Here is a 16,444-nt window from a genome sequence, read left to right as displayed (position 1 = left end):
TTCAGCGGATTTACCAGCAGCCATTGTATAATGTGTCCTTATGCGAATCGTTTTCATATCGTATCAAACAATCAAACCTCAGTATGTAAATTGAGTCATTGTATCGTAGTGCAATCATCATCGGTAATCAATTACCATCATGTAAATTTTTTTACACCCATGCCTTACCCGGGACCCGAACCCAGAACCCCTCGCACTTTAAGCCGGTGTGCATCCGACTACGCTACGGAGCTCGGCCACCTATTTAATAAAGAGCAAGGATCATTAAAAAAAAATTAAAACCTATAGTATCACTAGTTCTAAATAAATGCAAATATATATTTTTTAAATAGTATTAAACACAACATTTACACTACTACTGGTTGACAAAAAGGAACCAACTAAAAAATCATCCCAGTTTTCACACAACCTTACTCACAATACCCCATTTAACACTCAATTTGGATTCCTTACCGTTAATGTATGAAATTAAGGTTCCACCAAACAAACTGAGAATTATCTCACATCGCCATAGCCCATTTCGTTGCACTTACTGCACTCATATACTTTAATGTCTAAAAAGATATTCAAGGTTGATTAACCCTTTACAAGATAGGCCTGATTATTTTCGTATGAACCTTGCCTTTTACTAACATGCCTGCACACTCCATACCAGTGCTATTTTCCCATTCTTAGCTACATTGTGCATCTGATTCCCTCTTTTAAGATATGCTCGCAATGGTTGCTCGCAGTAACATTCTCAAGATATGTTCTCCCCTTCACTTCAATAATTTTTCCTCCGACTTCTCTCCAACACTTTTAATTACTTCTACCGATATACTTTTTTGATTGTTTTCGTGAATCAAAGCAATGAGATTATCTTCTCTGTCTGCCATCTCTCTCTCTCTCTCTCTCTCTCAATATCTCCCTTACATCTACTACCCCTGGCATTTTCCAATTATATATCTTACTTAATTCGAAATTATTTCATAATGTTGATGCGGGTTCCGCCTGTCCCCCGGTGGTCGTCGAAGTGGGTTGGGGCTCGGCTCGATCTCAGGGGTAGGTTTGGGCCTTAGTGGCAGGGGGAGGAAATGTCTTGAATGATGAGGCTGTTTTCACCCTGTAGCTGCTTCTCCCAATCGAAGCGAGCCAGCGCTCTCGATGGCGCCACCGCTCGTCCTCCAGGCGGGCAGCTGCCCACAGCTCCGCCTCTCGCAACTGCTCCACCGGCTTCAGCACCCTGGTCTGCAGGGCGACGTCTCGCTTGGCGTGGTTGTAATGGTTGTCACAGCTGCTTCGGTTGTCGGTCCGTGCTCTCACCACTTGCTCTCACACTTCCACACACTGACTGCCGAGCTGGGGCCCGCGCAGTGGCGGGCCCTCCCCTCCCCACAACCTAAGCCAGAGGGGCTGGAATCGTGGCAGACATTCTCTGCTGTCGCCGTGCGGCAGTCGAGGGAACCTAATTGCCACATCTTGTAAACAAACGATTGTCACTTGTCTGGACACACAGATGGGATGCTGCACTGACAATCGCACTCGCTCACTCCTGGTGCACATGGACAAAAGGGACAACGATGGGCAACAGCGATCTTAGCGACTAAGGAATGGAAGACGGATGTCGTCAGTGTATTTCCCTGCATAAATCAATGTACCTATTCAATCCATCCTGATTATGCAACTACTTCATTCATGCCTATATCATCTTTTGATATCCTTGGCCTTGCATTTCGTCCTCCTCATTCCATTTATACACTTTACAGTGTCCCAAGGCTTTTATGCCATCCTGGCTTTTGACTGCAACCTTTTTACCCAAAATTCCTCCTTTCCAAGCGAAAACTTTTGCATTGCAAAATTTATTTCTTTATCATTTAGCCTCTTATAAGCTTCCTTGTCAATCTTCTAACACTGCATGTGGAACTGCTACACACCGCAGCTATATTGCAACTCAGTTCCTTTCCATTTCAATTTGAAGGAAAACCTAGTAGTAATGGTGTAGACAAGAAAGCAGAAATGTGCTTTATTCGTAGATTTGGAAAAGGTATTAGATTAGGTGATATATTGCAGCCTAATGAGAAATGGCCATACTCTTTATGTAAGAAAAAATTTGCGCTCATAATTCGAACTTTAGTTTGGTGGAAATGTTTAAACTGGGAAATGGACGTGAAATTAAGAGGAGATTTAAGAAAATACTAATTAACGGAAAATATCTACTCTACTGAATGATTGCATTTTGAAAATTTACAAATTGAATTGTAGGGGTATTTGCATTTTGAAATAAGTACAGTATCTATAAAGGCTAAGTTTCAAATGAGGTAATGTCTTACTTTTTTTTTTATTTTAGTTAATAGTACAACTGCCTAGAACTTTTTTAAAAGGTAATTTTTTAAGGAATTATGATTTCATAATTATTCTTAATTTCTATACTAAGAACTTTGTAACGAAATAAAAAAATTAATTGTGACAAGTTCTTTATGTAGTATAAATGTTTTGTTGTACTTAGTACTTTTTAAATTTACTTGGCAATATTGTAATTTGTGATTTGTCAAATGTTGGAGGAGTGACTGTCATTTCCTACTTAATTTTTTTTTATTTGTAGTATTTCTAAAAATTTGCATTTTATCGACACAGGTTAGTAAAATCGAATTTTGTGTGTGTCGAATAGTTTGTTAAATGAATTGCTACTATTATCCAGATAATTGTCATTATGTCGAATTAACCATCGTAACCGCTACTTCGAGAAGTTGTGTGTGAGCTAGTTTATATTGAATTTGTTAAGCAAATATTGGACTTGTAACGATGCATTTATTAAATTGATCCTTCAAGATAACACTGATGTTGAAAGGTAAAGGAACCTGGATTCATCAAACTCTCCTTGTCAGGTGACATCGTCCATAGTAGACCTTCAGTTAGGAAGGGTGTGTTCCCCTAGTTTCCTGTCTTAAATGATGGCCATAATTGGTCTGCTCCCTCTGTAATATAACCTGCCCAGTTACTTACCCTTAGAAATAATCAATACGCGAAGCCAATTCCAGAAATTAATTTTCGTGACATAACCTTTAGTAGACCAAGGTTATGTTTAGTGGTGAAAGCTGATCTACCCAGAAGTTGTTGAGGTGCCTCTGGACGCAATAGGGTGGTTGTGACTGCAGCTTCTTGCTGGGGCTAGTGATTTACGCACGTAATGTACTGAAGCGTTACACATTCATTTTATACCAGATTCCTATTGGTTGGAAATAAAGATGGGGAAATGTATGACATCATGGGAGTTGCTATGCCAAATTTAACAAATTGAAGTGTGGAACAAAGGAAAATATAGTATGAATTATTTGCAACAGTGTAAGCCGATATAGCACAGTAAAAAAATTAAAGACGAATGATAGTATGAGTCCTGGAGTGATAGTGGTACTATGAGGAGTGAATTAATCAGTAAATAAATATTTTTCTAATGTGAATAAATAAGTATAGGTACCTGTAATTAAGTAGATATTAAGAAATTTATTTGAAATGTGTGTAAATAAAGGGTAGTAGTCAAGAGCAAGGAGCAAGATCGTGTTTATTTATAGTAGGCTAAATACATATAACCGTGCAGTGAAGATAGAGAATGCGTGGTTGCAGTAATGATGGAAACCGGTGGTTCGTGTTTCGCGATGTAGAATAAATGGAATGTAGAAATGACAATTGTTTTTGGTTTAAATTTAATATCTTCATAAGATAAACATTGACAGTAAAAGATTATTGCCATTAAGTCAAGAAAGGTAAGTGGGTTTTTATGGCCTTTAAATGTTTGTCATTTTTAGTTGTTTTAGGTGCATTTTGTTTGATGTGTCAGGTGAGAGGTGTGTTGTGTGTTAGGTTAGTTTGGAACCGTTGAGGTGAAAAACAAAGTGAACATTTTGGTGAGGGTAGTTCAGCTAATAAATAAACAAATAAATTTATATATATGTTTACATCGTGACAAAGTAGGGATATTGATGAAGCCATCATCGTGAGCTCTGACTTGACCCATAGCTGTTGGACAGCAATGCCAAGTGGATTATAAACTAGTATGTGTCAGATGTCTGGTTGAAGCACTAGACATTTTCAATTTTCTGCCACCAAACATGTCTTGATATTCTAAGCATATCATATAGAGACAAGATTGTATGGTTTTATTTTTAGCACAATTTAGGTTTTCAATGTTTGTACAACCTAGATATTTGATCTTGCAACTATCATCAGTATCGTGTTTTTTCATTATGACATTGGTACATTGTCGAACACACAAATACTTAAGAATTATTTTTATTGTTCCTAGTAGTTATACATCATGCTTATTACAAAATATATATTGTAAATGTGCATAGTTTATCAGTCAAAATTACACTAATTTGGTAAAATAAATATCATGAAACATTTAAGCGCATATATGGTGAATAATATGCTACTTCCATGAACACACGGATCTCGTGTTGTAAAAACTAAACTAGCTTAAAATAAAATAAAATAATTAAATCTAGTCTCTACTCATAATCAGTTTGTGATATAAGTTTTTCATACGTTGAGAACATTATAAACTACCATGATTCCATAATTTTTTTTAACCAATCTAAGCACTATTTAAACTATTAAATATCTCACATCTCAGTTTTATGTTTGAAAAATAAATTACAAGAATGAAAATTATCTTATGTTTAAATATATTACTATTATTTGGTAATATGATGTGAACAACCTTGGTAAGTCGTTTCTTTTTAAACTGTTCATAGAAGTTTCAGAAAAAAATTAAGAAAAATCATTTACAATTTTGGTTGTCAGCCTGATAACAGAAGAAACATTATTAATTCTTGTCAGATGGCAAGCGTACAGGTAAAAGTAATTTCAGCTTCTATGTTACAGAGTTATGGAAACTAATAACTTTATTTTCACCCACGCATTTGTACGCAGTGTCCGCTAAGATGTAGATGACATGTCATGAAGGTGGAAGTGTTGGCTACTGTTCGGGCGTGTCCGAGCGCGTGTGTCTGGCTTGCAGGCTGAGAGTAGGCGCGGTGAGCCGCAGACGAGCGTAGACAGTGGCGTAGCCGGGTAGAGACTGCCCGGGAGGGGCCGCAGGTAAACCCTCCGCCCCGCTCCGCACTAACAGCACGCGTGGTGTTCGTGTGGAGTGCATGACTAACTCACCTGCAGCATTGTGCGTCGGCTTGCTACTGACACCGCGCGTAACGTGAAGTATCGAGCTTTTACGAGTTGCTTACCTCTGCTGTGCTGACATTGGCCTCTGAAATAACTCATTTAATTATGTTTACAGGAATGAACAAATATTAGACATATTTTTGATGGCATTTATTCAGGACATGACCAAAGCATAAAATAGGCAACCAGCCGGCCAATTTGATCTTAAAAACGCAAGAACCACTGGCTGTTGTTTATGAAGAGACATTATCACAATGTCAAAACCAATCTTGTGCATATATGCGAAGTTTGTCAATCTACTGCCGGTCTTCTACGTGGGTGATGTAGAGTAGCCTGTCGCACCAGCCTGCTGCGATAAGGCTCATGTTCCCGTGAGACTGGTGAGCGGGAACACAGTCACGCCAACCATCGTTCTGTCCGTGCAGACAGCTCTCTCCGGGCTGCGACGTGTCTCCCGGTGAAGAAACTCTCTTGCTCGGTGTAGCCGAGGGCCAAGATGCTGGCGTGTCGGAAACACTCAAGCAGTGTACTTGTGCGTGCGTGCGTGCGTACGTGCGTGCGCCTGTCAGACAGGGGGGGGGGGGGGGCAGCAGGATAAGGCCTGCTTGCATATATTTAAACATTTTGTCCAGTCATTAAAATTCTTGTAACTAGTAATTTGGGATGCGTGGCATGCAGTTTTAACTTGAATTACTCACTCTTTAAATTATTTTAGTACAAAGACCTTGAGAAAAATAATGCATTGATTGTTAGTACCAAAGATTTTTAAGTTAATTTGCATTTTAAAAAAGACAATGAAAAACATAAATTATCTCTCAAAACTAACTTAAAAAAAAATTTTAATCTGAAGCATTTAATGTTGAAAATAATTATTAGATTATTACTACAATTGTGAAATGAATATATTAGAAATGCAATTACTGTGATGAGAATTGCCAGGTTGGCAGTAATGCGGTGAGGACATGGGTCACTGAAAGAGCTGTGTAGGGATCGGGAAGCGTGGAAGCAAGTCGTGCAGTCGCGGGCAGAGAGAGGGAGCAGTGATGCCCGAGGGCTGGGGCAGGGGGAGGGGGAGGGGAAGCCCCACGACAGCTAAGCCGGCCGCAGCCCTGCAAGTGCGTCGCTCCCGTCTCCCGTCGTCATCACTCGCCTGATCGAGTTTGGTGTCGTGTGCGTGTCGCAAGTGTCGGTCGTCGCGTCGAGTGGCTGTTATGAATGTGAGTGGCTCCTTTCACACCTCGTCGTTTTTTTTCCTTGCAAATTATATTTCAATATTTTAGTACTGTTCAAAAGCACTGCTGACGAACATTCCTTCTCCCTGCCTAGCTACCTTCACATTTACATTCATTATAGGGACTTAAGTTGATAGTCGGTGGTTTTATACTTTCATGTGATCTCACCACTCGTCTTCACACGTTTTGTTGTGATAATTTTTTGGTGTTAACCAGTGTGTTTGTACCTCAACCTGCAATCACATCACATCTTTATGTGCTAGTAAATACATATATTACACGGTTAGTTTTTAGTATTCATGGAATGGATTGCACGTTGACCGACAGTCTCCGGATACAGTGGTTTCTGTTGTTACCAGCCTCTTGAGAGGCGTGTGGTAGGCATGCGGATGCGGGGTGTTTGCCCCCGGCGGGACGCAGGTGGGCTGACGTGTGTCTGGCGTAATAACTGTCGAGGTTGCTGGCACACTAGGCCCATGTGAGCTAACGAATAGTTAGTACCACTTTTGGTGAAAAGACCAACCTGAAAGAAAATTTTTTTAAATTTATTACATCTTACAGTATCAAATTTTCAAGTGAATCAGTTGCTATCATCCCAGCCGACCTGGAATGTAACCAAAACTAGGCCAGCTGTGATTCTGGAGGCTGAAGGACCTTTATTTTGATTAGAATATTGCAAAAAGTATGGAAATTATTTTTAAAACGTAGCTGGAGAAATTTTAAGTTTTTATCAGGAAAAAGTCAGGGAAAATTTTATCAGTCATCAGTTTTAAATCACACCATGTATTGACGGTCGTGTGCACATTATCAGCATATCAGGTGTGATGGACTCTTTATCAGTCGTGAAGCGAGATGAGTGTCTGGTATCGCTCCCAGATAACAGTTGTGTGGACCCAGACAGACTTGCTTTGTGGTGTTTGCTCTTCCGGGAAACATTTTTTTTTCTCCTCCATTGTTTGTCAGATGATATTTTTTGACTGGAAATAAACACTAGCCGAATGCCTGCATCGATGAGTGTTTGTGTTGCGTGAAGAGCGCTGCAGGGCTGTCTCGTCATCGAGCTGACTGATGTTAGGCTGCTCCTGACTTCACTGACTTCACTGACTTCACTTCAGGCATGCGCCTGCCGAGATGTGTCGTGACGTTGTGTGCGTTATTGCACGACTGTGCTTCCACTGGCAACGTGTCGGTTCTCAGCTGCATCACTTTGGCGGGCCTCATTTCACTCAGCAGTCGTACTCTTACTGCTTTCCATAACAACGAATCTTTAACAGCATTATTCGTCAAATAACTTGGAAGCTGTTGGGACTGGATCCAGAGAACATACTTCATGCTTTTATACCTAACTGCCTGTGTACTTCACGAACTGCAGGGATACTCGCGTTCAAGGTAGTATTGGAATTTCTGTATCGTCAAGAGTGCCTGCTGAATGCATGTTTCTGTCTGAAGTTAGGAAGGAATGTTTTATTAAATATTTAAAAAAAAAATGTTACTTTTTTGCTCCCAAGAAAATTGTGAGTATTTATTTTGAATAGATGGTAAACCTGAAGCAAGCCACTCACTCCATGCGTTCGGTGAACAACTGCGGCAGTGAAGTGTAACACAGTGTACTTTGTTTAGGTAGCAGTCCTTCCAGGCCCTGCCCTCCAAGTATTCATGAAGAAGTCCGTTGTTTTATTAGTTCATTGTTATGCTTTTTATGGTTTTAAGCTGGTAAACTGTTTGAGATGATTAGGGATTCATATGATGTAATATTGTAAAGTGCTACATTATTTTTTCTTTTAAAGCTTTGCAAACCCTTGTTGGCCTTGTAAATATTTTTAGGTTCTCAGCATAGGTTCATGACATTATTATAAACATTCAAGGTTGTATACACCAATTGCTGATTTCACTACTTATATGTTATAAGAAACCTCAATTGCAGACAAGAAAGATAAATATGCGAACACAAAAAAAAAAACATATATCAGGCAATTTCTTAAAGCCTACAATGTTTGAATGTGCTTTCGTTGTGGTGTTCAGAATATCTGTTTTGTCACATCACTGGGTCTCTGTGTTGTCATTTATCTGTTTAGTATTGTCGTTGGATTATTCTGTTTGTCATGTTGTCAGGTTGTTTTCTGTCCTTATTCACTGTTATTGTTGCTACTGTCTCATCATCATTAGTCCACTGTGTTCGTCTTGCTGTAATAATTTTTTGACTAATTCTTTGCACAGAATTTTCTGTGCTACTTACGTTTTTAATTTTTTGACATCGCCTGATTTTCGCTTGTTTTCTGTGTGTTTGCATATTTATCTTTCTTGTCTGTTTTTGAAGTTTCTTATGACATATAGTGTAATCAGCAATGGTGTATGTCTAAAATTACATCTTGGATCAATTTTCACCATTGCAAGACCCATTCAAAGAACATATTATTATAAACAATCATGTAAATTTTTTAAATACAACTATTGTAGATTACAGAATCAATCAAAATACTTTTATTTATTTATTTTGTCATTAGTTGTGATTATAATAGATCTTAAAGTTGAGTTTAGCTCAGAAAATCACTTGATAAGGGTTGTTTCAGAAGATAATATATTTTTATAAAATAGTTAACTTAGGTGTTAATTTATTTATTAATGGCACTTCTCGTATTATAACTTTTTTAACTTTTTAAGTAAATGTCGCCATGAAGAATCTGTGAGGCAAAGCTAGTGTTAAGTAAACTAGACAGTTTTTTTTACAAGTGATGCAAGATTTTATCATGTGATGATTTTCAAAAATATACATATATATGGTGGTCATAATGTGTTCAGGTCAGGTAAAAATTATGAGACATTGTTTTGTTTCAAAATTAAAATGGGCTGTACACTGACTGTTTCAAAATACGAGATATATTCACCCACAAACAGGAGAATCGGTGTGATCTTATCAAGACGTCGTCTTGAGAACCACAGCTTCGTAGTGGAACTATTTTATGTGCCCATGCTCTAAGCAGGTATTCTTCTGATGGTCACAAGTACTACACAGCACGTATACTAAACAGACATTAACTTAACGGATACAAGTGAGAATTGCGATGATAGGTGGTTGGCAGCAAGTGTGCCACAATGAACAAAGTACCAACTGTGTCTGCCCTAATGACCTTGAAACATAACAAGGAGCTCATAACTGAGAGTACAGTATTATTTATACACGTATCACTTACTGAAATTATTAATCATTAAAGTACTTAATTATGTACTTTTTAACTGTTTCTTAATAGTCCTATACTGTGATTGGTTCAAGTATAAAACTTAAGTGAGTTTTAGAATTTTTTTTTTTTTCTCTGGATAATCCCAAGAATAATTTCTGTGTGCATCTCCGAGCAAAGTATGAACACCTATCAGGCTGCCAACTTAACACAGCATGGTGCATTACTCACCCATAACGTGGAAATTATAAAACTAACATAACTGCTGTTTGCCCCAAACTGAGACCTTGTGATGTTCTGTTTTTAGTGACTCTGTAAATTTTAACCTCATGACTGACTTATATTGACAATGCAATTGACAACCTAACATTTAAATAATATTAAATTTAGGTAATATTTTTACAGAAATAGTAGATATAATTCAGTTACATTTAATTGTTATTTTCTTTGGTTTACTTTGAGACATGCATTATCGTGCTCCCTATGTACACTATCCTCTTTTGATTCAGAGCCAAAAATTAAAGTAATCCATTTGTTTTTGAAAGCTACATGTGTATTTATTAAATCTTGAAAGTTTTTTGCACACAACCTTGAAAATTCCGTTGGACATACCTACTGCCTACCAAATTTTATGGAAACCAATAAACTCAATCAAAAACTTACTTGCAAACTCGTGAATTGACAGGACATCCATATTCTGGAAAGTCAGGGAATTTATTTTAAAACCTGGAAAAAGTCATGGAAATTTCTTAGTGATGATAATTTGAGGGAGAAATTTCATGCTCCGTCTGCCATCACGCAGACTTTGAGTACATTTTCATTTTCCAGATGGTGTTTTATTGCATCGTCGTGTACACACTGTAAAATGGTTCTGTTTGAACTAGTACACTATATGGATGGTGGGGGCTGGATTGGTTTATTTCTTTCGGAAAAGGGCAAAATAGGTAAATTATTTCAAAAGTTGTAGGTCTGTGACTGGCGCGTGGCTCGTTGCAGATGCGGAGACAACGCGACGACATGCAGGTGAACGTGGCGGGGCTGCGACGCAACATCAAGAACCTGGCGCACAACTACTCTGATGCGCAGGTGAGCCACCGCGACGCACGCTCCCGCCTCCCGCTCCCCCCGGCCCGTCACCGGCCGGGCGAACCCAGGCACTCCATCACCACTCCTCGCTGTTTATCTGGTCACGACTTTCGTTCGTTCGTATCGTGTTCACTCTGTAAATAAAACGTGTGGTTCGATATCTGTTCCGTAATCCTGGACAGAAAATAAAGTAAATATGGCTAAAAATCGACGTTGAGTACAGTCTTACGGTGTTTTTTTTTTTTTTTTTTAATTTAATTTAAAAAAAAAGAAGCTTTTACGAATAAATGACAACTTGAAACGCATTAAACCCCAATCACATAACTAATTTTTTTAGAAACATCTATAATATAATGTAGCGACCTCAAATAATGACTTGTCCATGTGTGACAAGTTATGAAGTTTGTTGAAGATATGACTCCTCAGACTGGAATCAGTAACCCGGCGATGTGGGCGCAGGTGAAGGTGCGCGAGGCGACCAGCAACGACCCCTGGGGGCCCAGCAGCACCCTCATGTCGGAGATAGCCGACCTCACCTACAACGTGGTCGCCTTCACCGAGATCATGCAGATGATCTGGAAGAGGCTGAACGACCACGGCAAGAACTGGCGGCACGTCTACAAGGCCCTCGTCTTGCTGGAGTACCTCATCAAGACCGGCACCGAGAAGGTACCTGCCCCCCCGGCCCCGCCCCGTGTTCGCGACGCTCTTCCGACCGCATCGCTTTGCAACGACCACCAACTATTACCAAGTGTAATCACATTCGCCACTCTTCCGACTGCACATTACAGTAATACGATACTCGCTTAACAATAAAGACTGTTACAAAGTGTAATCCCATTTTTTATATTCGAATAAATTAAAAAATATTTTTCTCATTTAGTACATGTATAAACACATGAACAAAGAATATTCTCCAAGGAAATTTGTCCACGATTTGATATAGCACCAAAGATGTTTTTTTTTTAGAGATTGTAAAATCTAATTTTAGGATGGGTACACATGTGGCTCGAAAAAATTTTTGTACTGTACTACTTTTGAAACAATTTAAGACTTGAAGAATAAAGCAAAGGTATAGAAACTAAATACCTTCAAAAATACACATAGTTTTGGAAGAATATTTAATTTCTAAGTGTCCTGCTCACCCCATTCCCCCCAACTTAAAATTACCAAATGCCAAAACAGTATTTGAAATTCCACATTGTTTCTTTACATTACTATGGGATATTTGTATTAATATTGGAACAAAAACAATTTTTATTAAATATAACAGTACTTTTGTATAATGCTAATTACTTAGCACTATAACTCTTATGTATTTTATAGGGAATGGAAAAAAAACATCTCGGGGTATTAATTTGAGTTTTCACTGTTAGTAAAGCATACAAAATTTCTTCTACATTCTCATTTTAAAAATAAACATTTTTAAAAACCTGCAGTTATGGAAAAATTTAAAATCTGGCTTTAAGGTTACAGCAGAGCCTTGAATGAACTAAATAATAATTTTGATTTGATAGTTTTGTGCTACAGGATTCTGTGTTTGGTTTGTTTGTTACATCACAATATTCAGCTGTCTGTCTGAATGTACGCTGAAGCTGTCCTTATCTTCTTCAACAGTGTACGTTACAATTAGTGACAAAAAAAATGTACCTACAACAGGGCTCCAGGTGTACATGACGCTTTACTTACGGGCGACTGACTTCTGCCATGAGACCAACATGAGACTATACAGTGGTTTAGAAAACATCAGCCAATCTTGCTGTACTGAAACAAATGGTTCAGAAACCAGGACTGTATTTAAATTGCAATAAGTTAACTCTAATTACTGTACCTGTTGGAATATGGTTTGTGTTAAATTTCACGGTATTTTGCCAATCACAACAATTTTCTGGATCTACCTGTACAGTAGCTGGTTCTGTAAAATATGGCAAATAAGAACTAAAATGAAAGGTTGGTTAGGTTAGGTTAGGATAAGATGGGATAGCTGTATAATTAATAATACAATGTTTTAGTTCATATTTTAAATATTTTAACTAACTTTTTCATTTAATTATTGTAGCTGACTGAAATTAACCAACCATTCATTTTATATTTGTCTGTTCTTTTAGAAGTTGTTACATGATGTGAAAAAAAGTTTTTTGTGTAATTCTAAAAATCATTCTTTATATTTAAATTCAAAATTTTGTATCCGCGTATAATTTGGTATTTGTATCCATATTCGATTTGAACTAAAAAAAAAAAAAAACTGATATTCGTACATGCCTACTAATTAATGAAATTGTACCAAGTTGCTACATTATTACTATTTAGTGTTTCGTGTTTAAATGAAATCTAAAATTAGAACTGCTCGTGAAAGTGAATATATTTGTTTGTTCGCTGGCTCGCTGGCTGTTTGTGCCTGGCTGGTAAACTCTGTGGGGTCTTGTAGGGGCCGTCGAAGAGCGTAGGCAGTGTTGAGTGTACAGTGTTGAGGGTCGAGGGTTGAGTGTACAGTGTTGATGATCGAGTGTTGAGTACAAGGTTGAGTGTACAGTGTTGATGGTCGAGTGTTGAGTACAAGGTTGAGCACAGGGTTTAGTGTACAGGGTCGAGTGTACAGTGTTGAGTGTACAGTGTTGAGTGTACAGTGTTGAGGGTCGAGTGTTGAGTAAGGGGCTGAGTTTACAGTGTTAAGTGCACAGTGTTGAGTGTACAGTGTACAGGGTCGAGTGTACAGTGTCGAGTGTACAGTGTCGAGTGTACAGTGCCGAGTGTACAGTGTCGAGTGTACAGTGCCGAGTGTACAGTGCCGAGTGTACAGTGCCGAGTGTACAGTGCGGAGTGTACAGTGTGGAGTGTCTAGTGTACAGTGTCTAGTGTACAGTGTCTAGTGTACAGTGTCTAGTGTACAGTGTCTAGTGTACAGTGTCGAGTGTACAGGGTCGAGTGTCGAGTGTGTGCGTGCAGGTGGCCCAGCAGTGCAAGGAGAACATCTTCGCCATCCAGACGCTGAAGGACTTCCAGTACCTGGAGGAGACCAAGGACCAGGGCCTGAACGTGCGCGAGAAGGCCAAGCAGCTGGTGTCGCTGCTCAAGGACGACGAGCGCCTGCGCAACGAGCGTGCCCGCGCGCTCAAGGCCAAGGAGAGGTTCGCGCAGGCCGCCTCCGGCTTCGGCAGCGACGGCATGGTGAGTGGCTTTGAGCGGTGTTCCTCGCGGTCACGATCACTCGTGTTCAGCGATGAGCTTCATTTTAATAACTGTACCAGAAACTCAATAGAAAACACTTTGTTTTTTATTTTTTTGGTATTTCGGAATAGGTTGCAAACTAAAATATTGTGCGACTATGTACGTACATCTGAAAACACTAGAATGGCAAGGAATTGAAAGTTTTGTTATTTTTTTTTAAAACAATGGTACCAACTGCAACCATTATGTACCTTAGATATATGGAATACACATTGGTCACTTGATTTAAAAATAATAATAATAATAATAATTCTTGCAACATTGTCTTTACGAGGAAAATGTTATGACTTTAAATTATGACACTTTAAACAAGAAAACATTTTAACAGGATTATACTGTATAGTGAAAAAAACAAGAAAATTTTGGAATAAACTGAAACAATTGTTTGATTACAAACTCAAAATGAGTCAATTTTCTACCTTTTGGCACTGGAATTAAAGGTTTATTTATTTTTTATATTTTCATTTATTTAATTTTTGAGTATCACCCAAATATTTTTAGGGATGTAAAACTAGTATGTGACCTATGTTTATTTTGGTGAGGGAAGAAGTATTGTAGACAGGCTGTCTATAAGTAACGAGAAATTTCGATCCTAAGAGCTGAGCGCTGAAGTCATGAAGTCTCGAAATAACCAGTCACATTGCTACAAGTCAAGAACCTTTAATACCCTGCAGCCTTATGCTAACTTGCATTCGGTTTGTTGACGACTCACTTCTTTTTATAGTTGCATGTTAAAAATTATGGTTGGAGACTGGTGTGCAGAAACTATCTCTGAAAAGGTTTTAGTTTTCTAAACTAGAAATTGGCATGTTTGTGCGAATAGTAGAGCTGTTTCTTAACATGTTTAATTTTCTTATTAAACACAATAATGATCCTGTGATAGAAAAAAAAATTACAAGAAAATTTTATTTGTATGTCCTGAATTTTGTTCATTGTAGACAGCTGGATAGAACCATTCAATGATATTGTTTGAATGGAACTTTCAGTGTTTGCTAATTTTGGTGTAGTGTACTAAAGTGTGGAGTGTTGTGTTGTTGGCCGTGGCGTGGTCTGGTGCCGTGTTGTGCTCAGTGTGTGCGCATGTGTCGTCAGCGCGGCCGGCAGTGTCGCCCTGCAGGGGGATTGTCATCACACGCAACGCACTGCACTCGTCAAACTATCATTGTTCTGCTCATGAGGTGCACTTGTTAGAGCCTAAAAACTCTTCTTTAATTAGAATATTTCTCATACATCTAAAATAAAGTTTAAAGTCACCATAAAAAATTTATTTTTAAAGCTGTTTAAATTTTTCAAATGAATAACATTTTAGTTTTTACAATGGCGTACATGGTGTAACCAGATGCATCGACACTTCATTTGTTTCATAGTTTTTTATTGCATCTGAAAAATTACTATGTTTGGCCTACCATGTGGTTGTCTGACACAAATTTGCTGTCTTAAAAAAACACAAGTTAATTGTTTGAGTTCTTTACCTTGGATGAAATACTAAATGAACAAACTTTATTTAAGGGTCATTTCGATCCGAACTGTTTTTGAATTGAGGCCGGCATTTACAACCAAGTTGTAACTGGATCATCTGCGAAGATCTGTATGCCGTGTTTACTGTAATCTGTGACACACACACACCCATTCAAACTTTTTTTTTTTTTTTTAGATGCACTCCAATCCACAAGTCATAGCAAAAGTGTTTTAGAATGGAGTAACTTTGGTGTCATGGATGCTGGAGCTACATTGCTTGTTTATTGCCTGTGTGTGTCCGAGTGGACTCGGGTTACGAGAGATCCACTCTGCTGGCGGCCGGATCGATGTCTTGGCGAGCACTGCGGCCATACGGAAACATTCTCGAACCCCCTGGTGCCGGAAGCCGGCTGACGTGCAGGGTGCAGTGCGCTGTGCTGTGTCGATCGCCCTGCGCGGTACCGCCGCGCTGGCACGGGAGTGGTGGCAGTGGTGGTGGTGACTTGTGTTGTTCTCTGTGCAGGAAGCCACCTCCCCCTCAAGTCCCAGTTTCCCCACCGTGAGTGCCTCTCATCTTATCTCTAACATTACTCTGTGCATGCTCTATGCTAGCTGTAGCACACTGTCAGACGCTTGGTTCTCTGAAGAAGCAGGGCGTGAAAAACACATACCCGCCTCTCGAAGTAACGACACCATTAAATTACAGCACATTTCGAAGAGGCGGGGTCGTAGACTCAAAGTAACGCTGTTTTCTCTCCCGTGAATTTTTCATTTCCTGTGCGCGCAATGTCAATGGCACGTTTGTAGCATTAAATAAAATGCAGCAAATTAATAATGTGACGAATCAACAAATGATATTTTGCTCTTTCCTTCATAACTATTCGCTTCCTTCATTGCGTATTTATCTCTGACGAAGCCCGAGTGTTCAGCCGGCATTTATTTGACGCCATCCTGCAAGTCAGCAGCATCTCGGAGAGAAAAGCTAGAAGAATTCAGGGCCAGTTCACCTCGCGCCTTCTAGGATGTGCCACTGACAAACCTGCTAGTGGCAAATCGCAGCAGACACACATTTAGAAAACCACAGTGTCAGGAATTACGTTAACAGGT

At 39.0% G+C, this 16,444-nt stretch overlaps 1 protein-coding gene across 6 annotated transcripts in view; it reads left to right on the top strand.

The window, feature by feature from the left end:
* The first annotated feature begins 2,507 nt into the window (after positions 1-2,507).
* The window catches only part of LOC134541434 (epsin-2), a 37,554-nt gene continuing 23,617 nt past the window's right edge, over positions 2,508-16,444 (top strand). Inside the window, exons 1-5 of one of the 6 annotated variants that reach the window (XM_063384884.1) lie at positions 2,508-2,613; positions 10,562-10,651; positions 11,111-11,320; positions 13,598-13,819; positions 15,861-15,896. In XM_063384884.1, coding sequence (XP_063240954.1) covers positions 10,562-10,651; positions 11,111-11,320; positions 13,598-13,819; positions 15,861-15,896 — 558 coding nt within the window. In that variant the 5' untranslated portion in view covers positions 2,508-2,613. Of the gene's footprint in view, positions 2,828-4,652; positions 5,077-10,561; positions 10,652-11,110; positions 11,321-13,597; positions 13,820-15,860; positions 15,897-16,444 lie in introns of those variants that run through there. The other 5 variants (XM_063384883.1, XM_063384888.1, XM_063384885.1 and 2 more) reach the window with 5 other exon arrangements.

Source organism: Bacillus rossius, chromosome 18 (genome assembly GCF_032445375.1).
Source record: "Bacillus rossius redtenbacheri isolate Brsri chromosome 18, Brsri_v3, whole genome shotgun sequence".
In the NCBI taxonomy this organism is placed as follows: Eukaryota; Metazoa; Arthropoda; class Insecta; order Phasmatodea; family Bacillidae; genus Bacillus; species Bacillus rossius.
The sequence above is the reverse complement of the archived record's forward strand: the minus strand, read 5'-3'. Positions and strand labels throughout refer to the sequence as shown.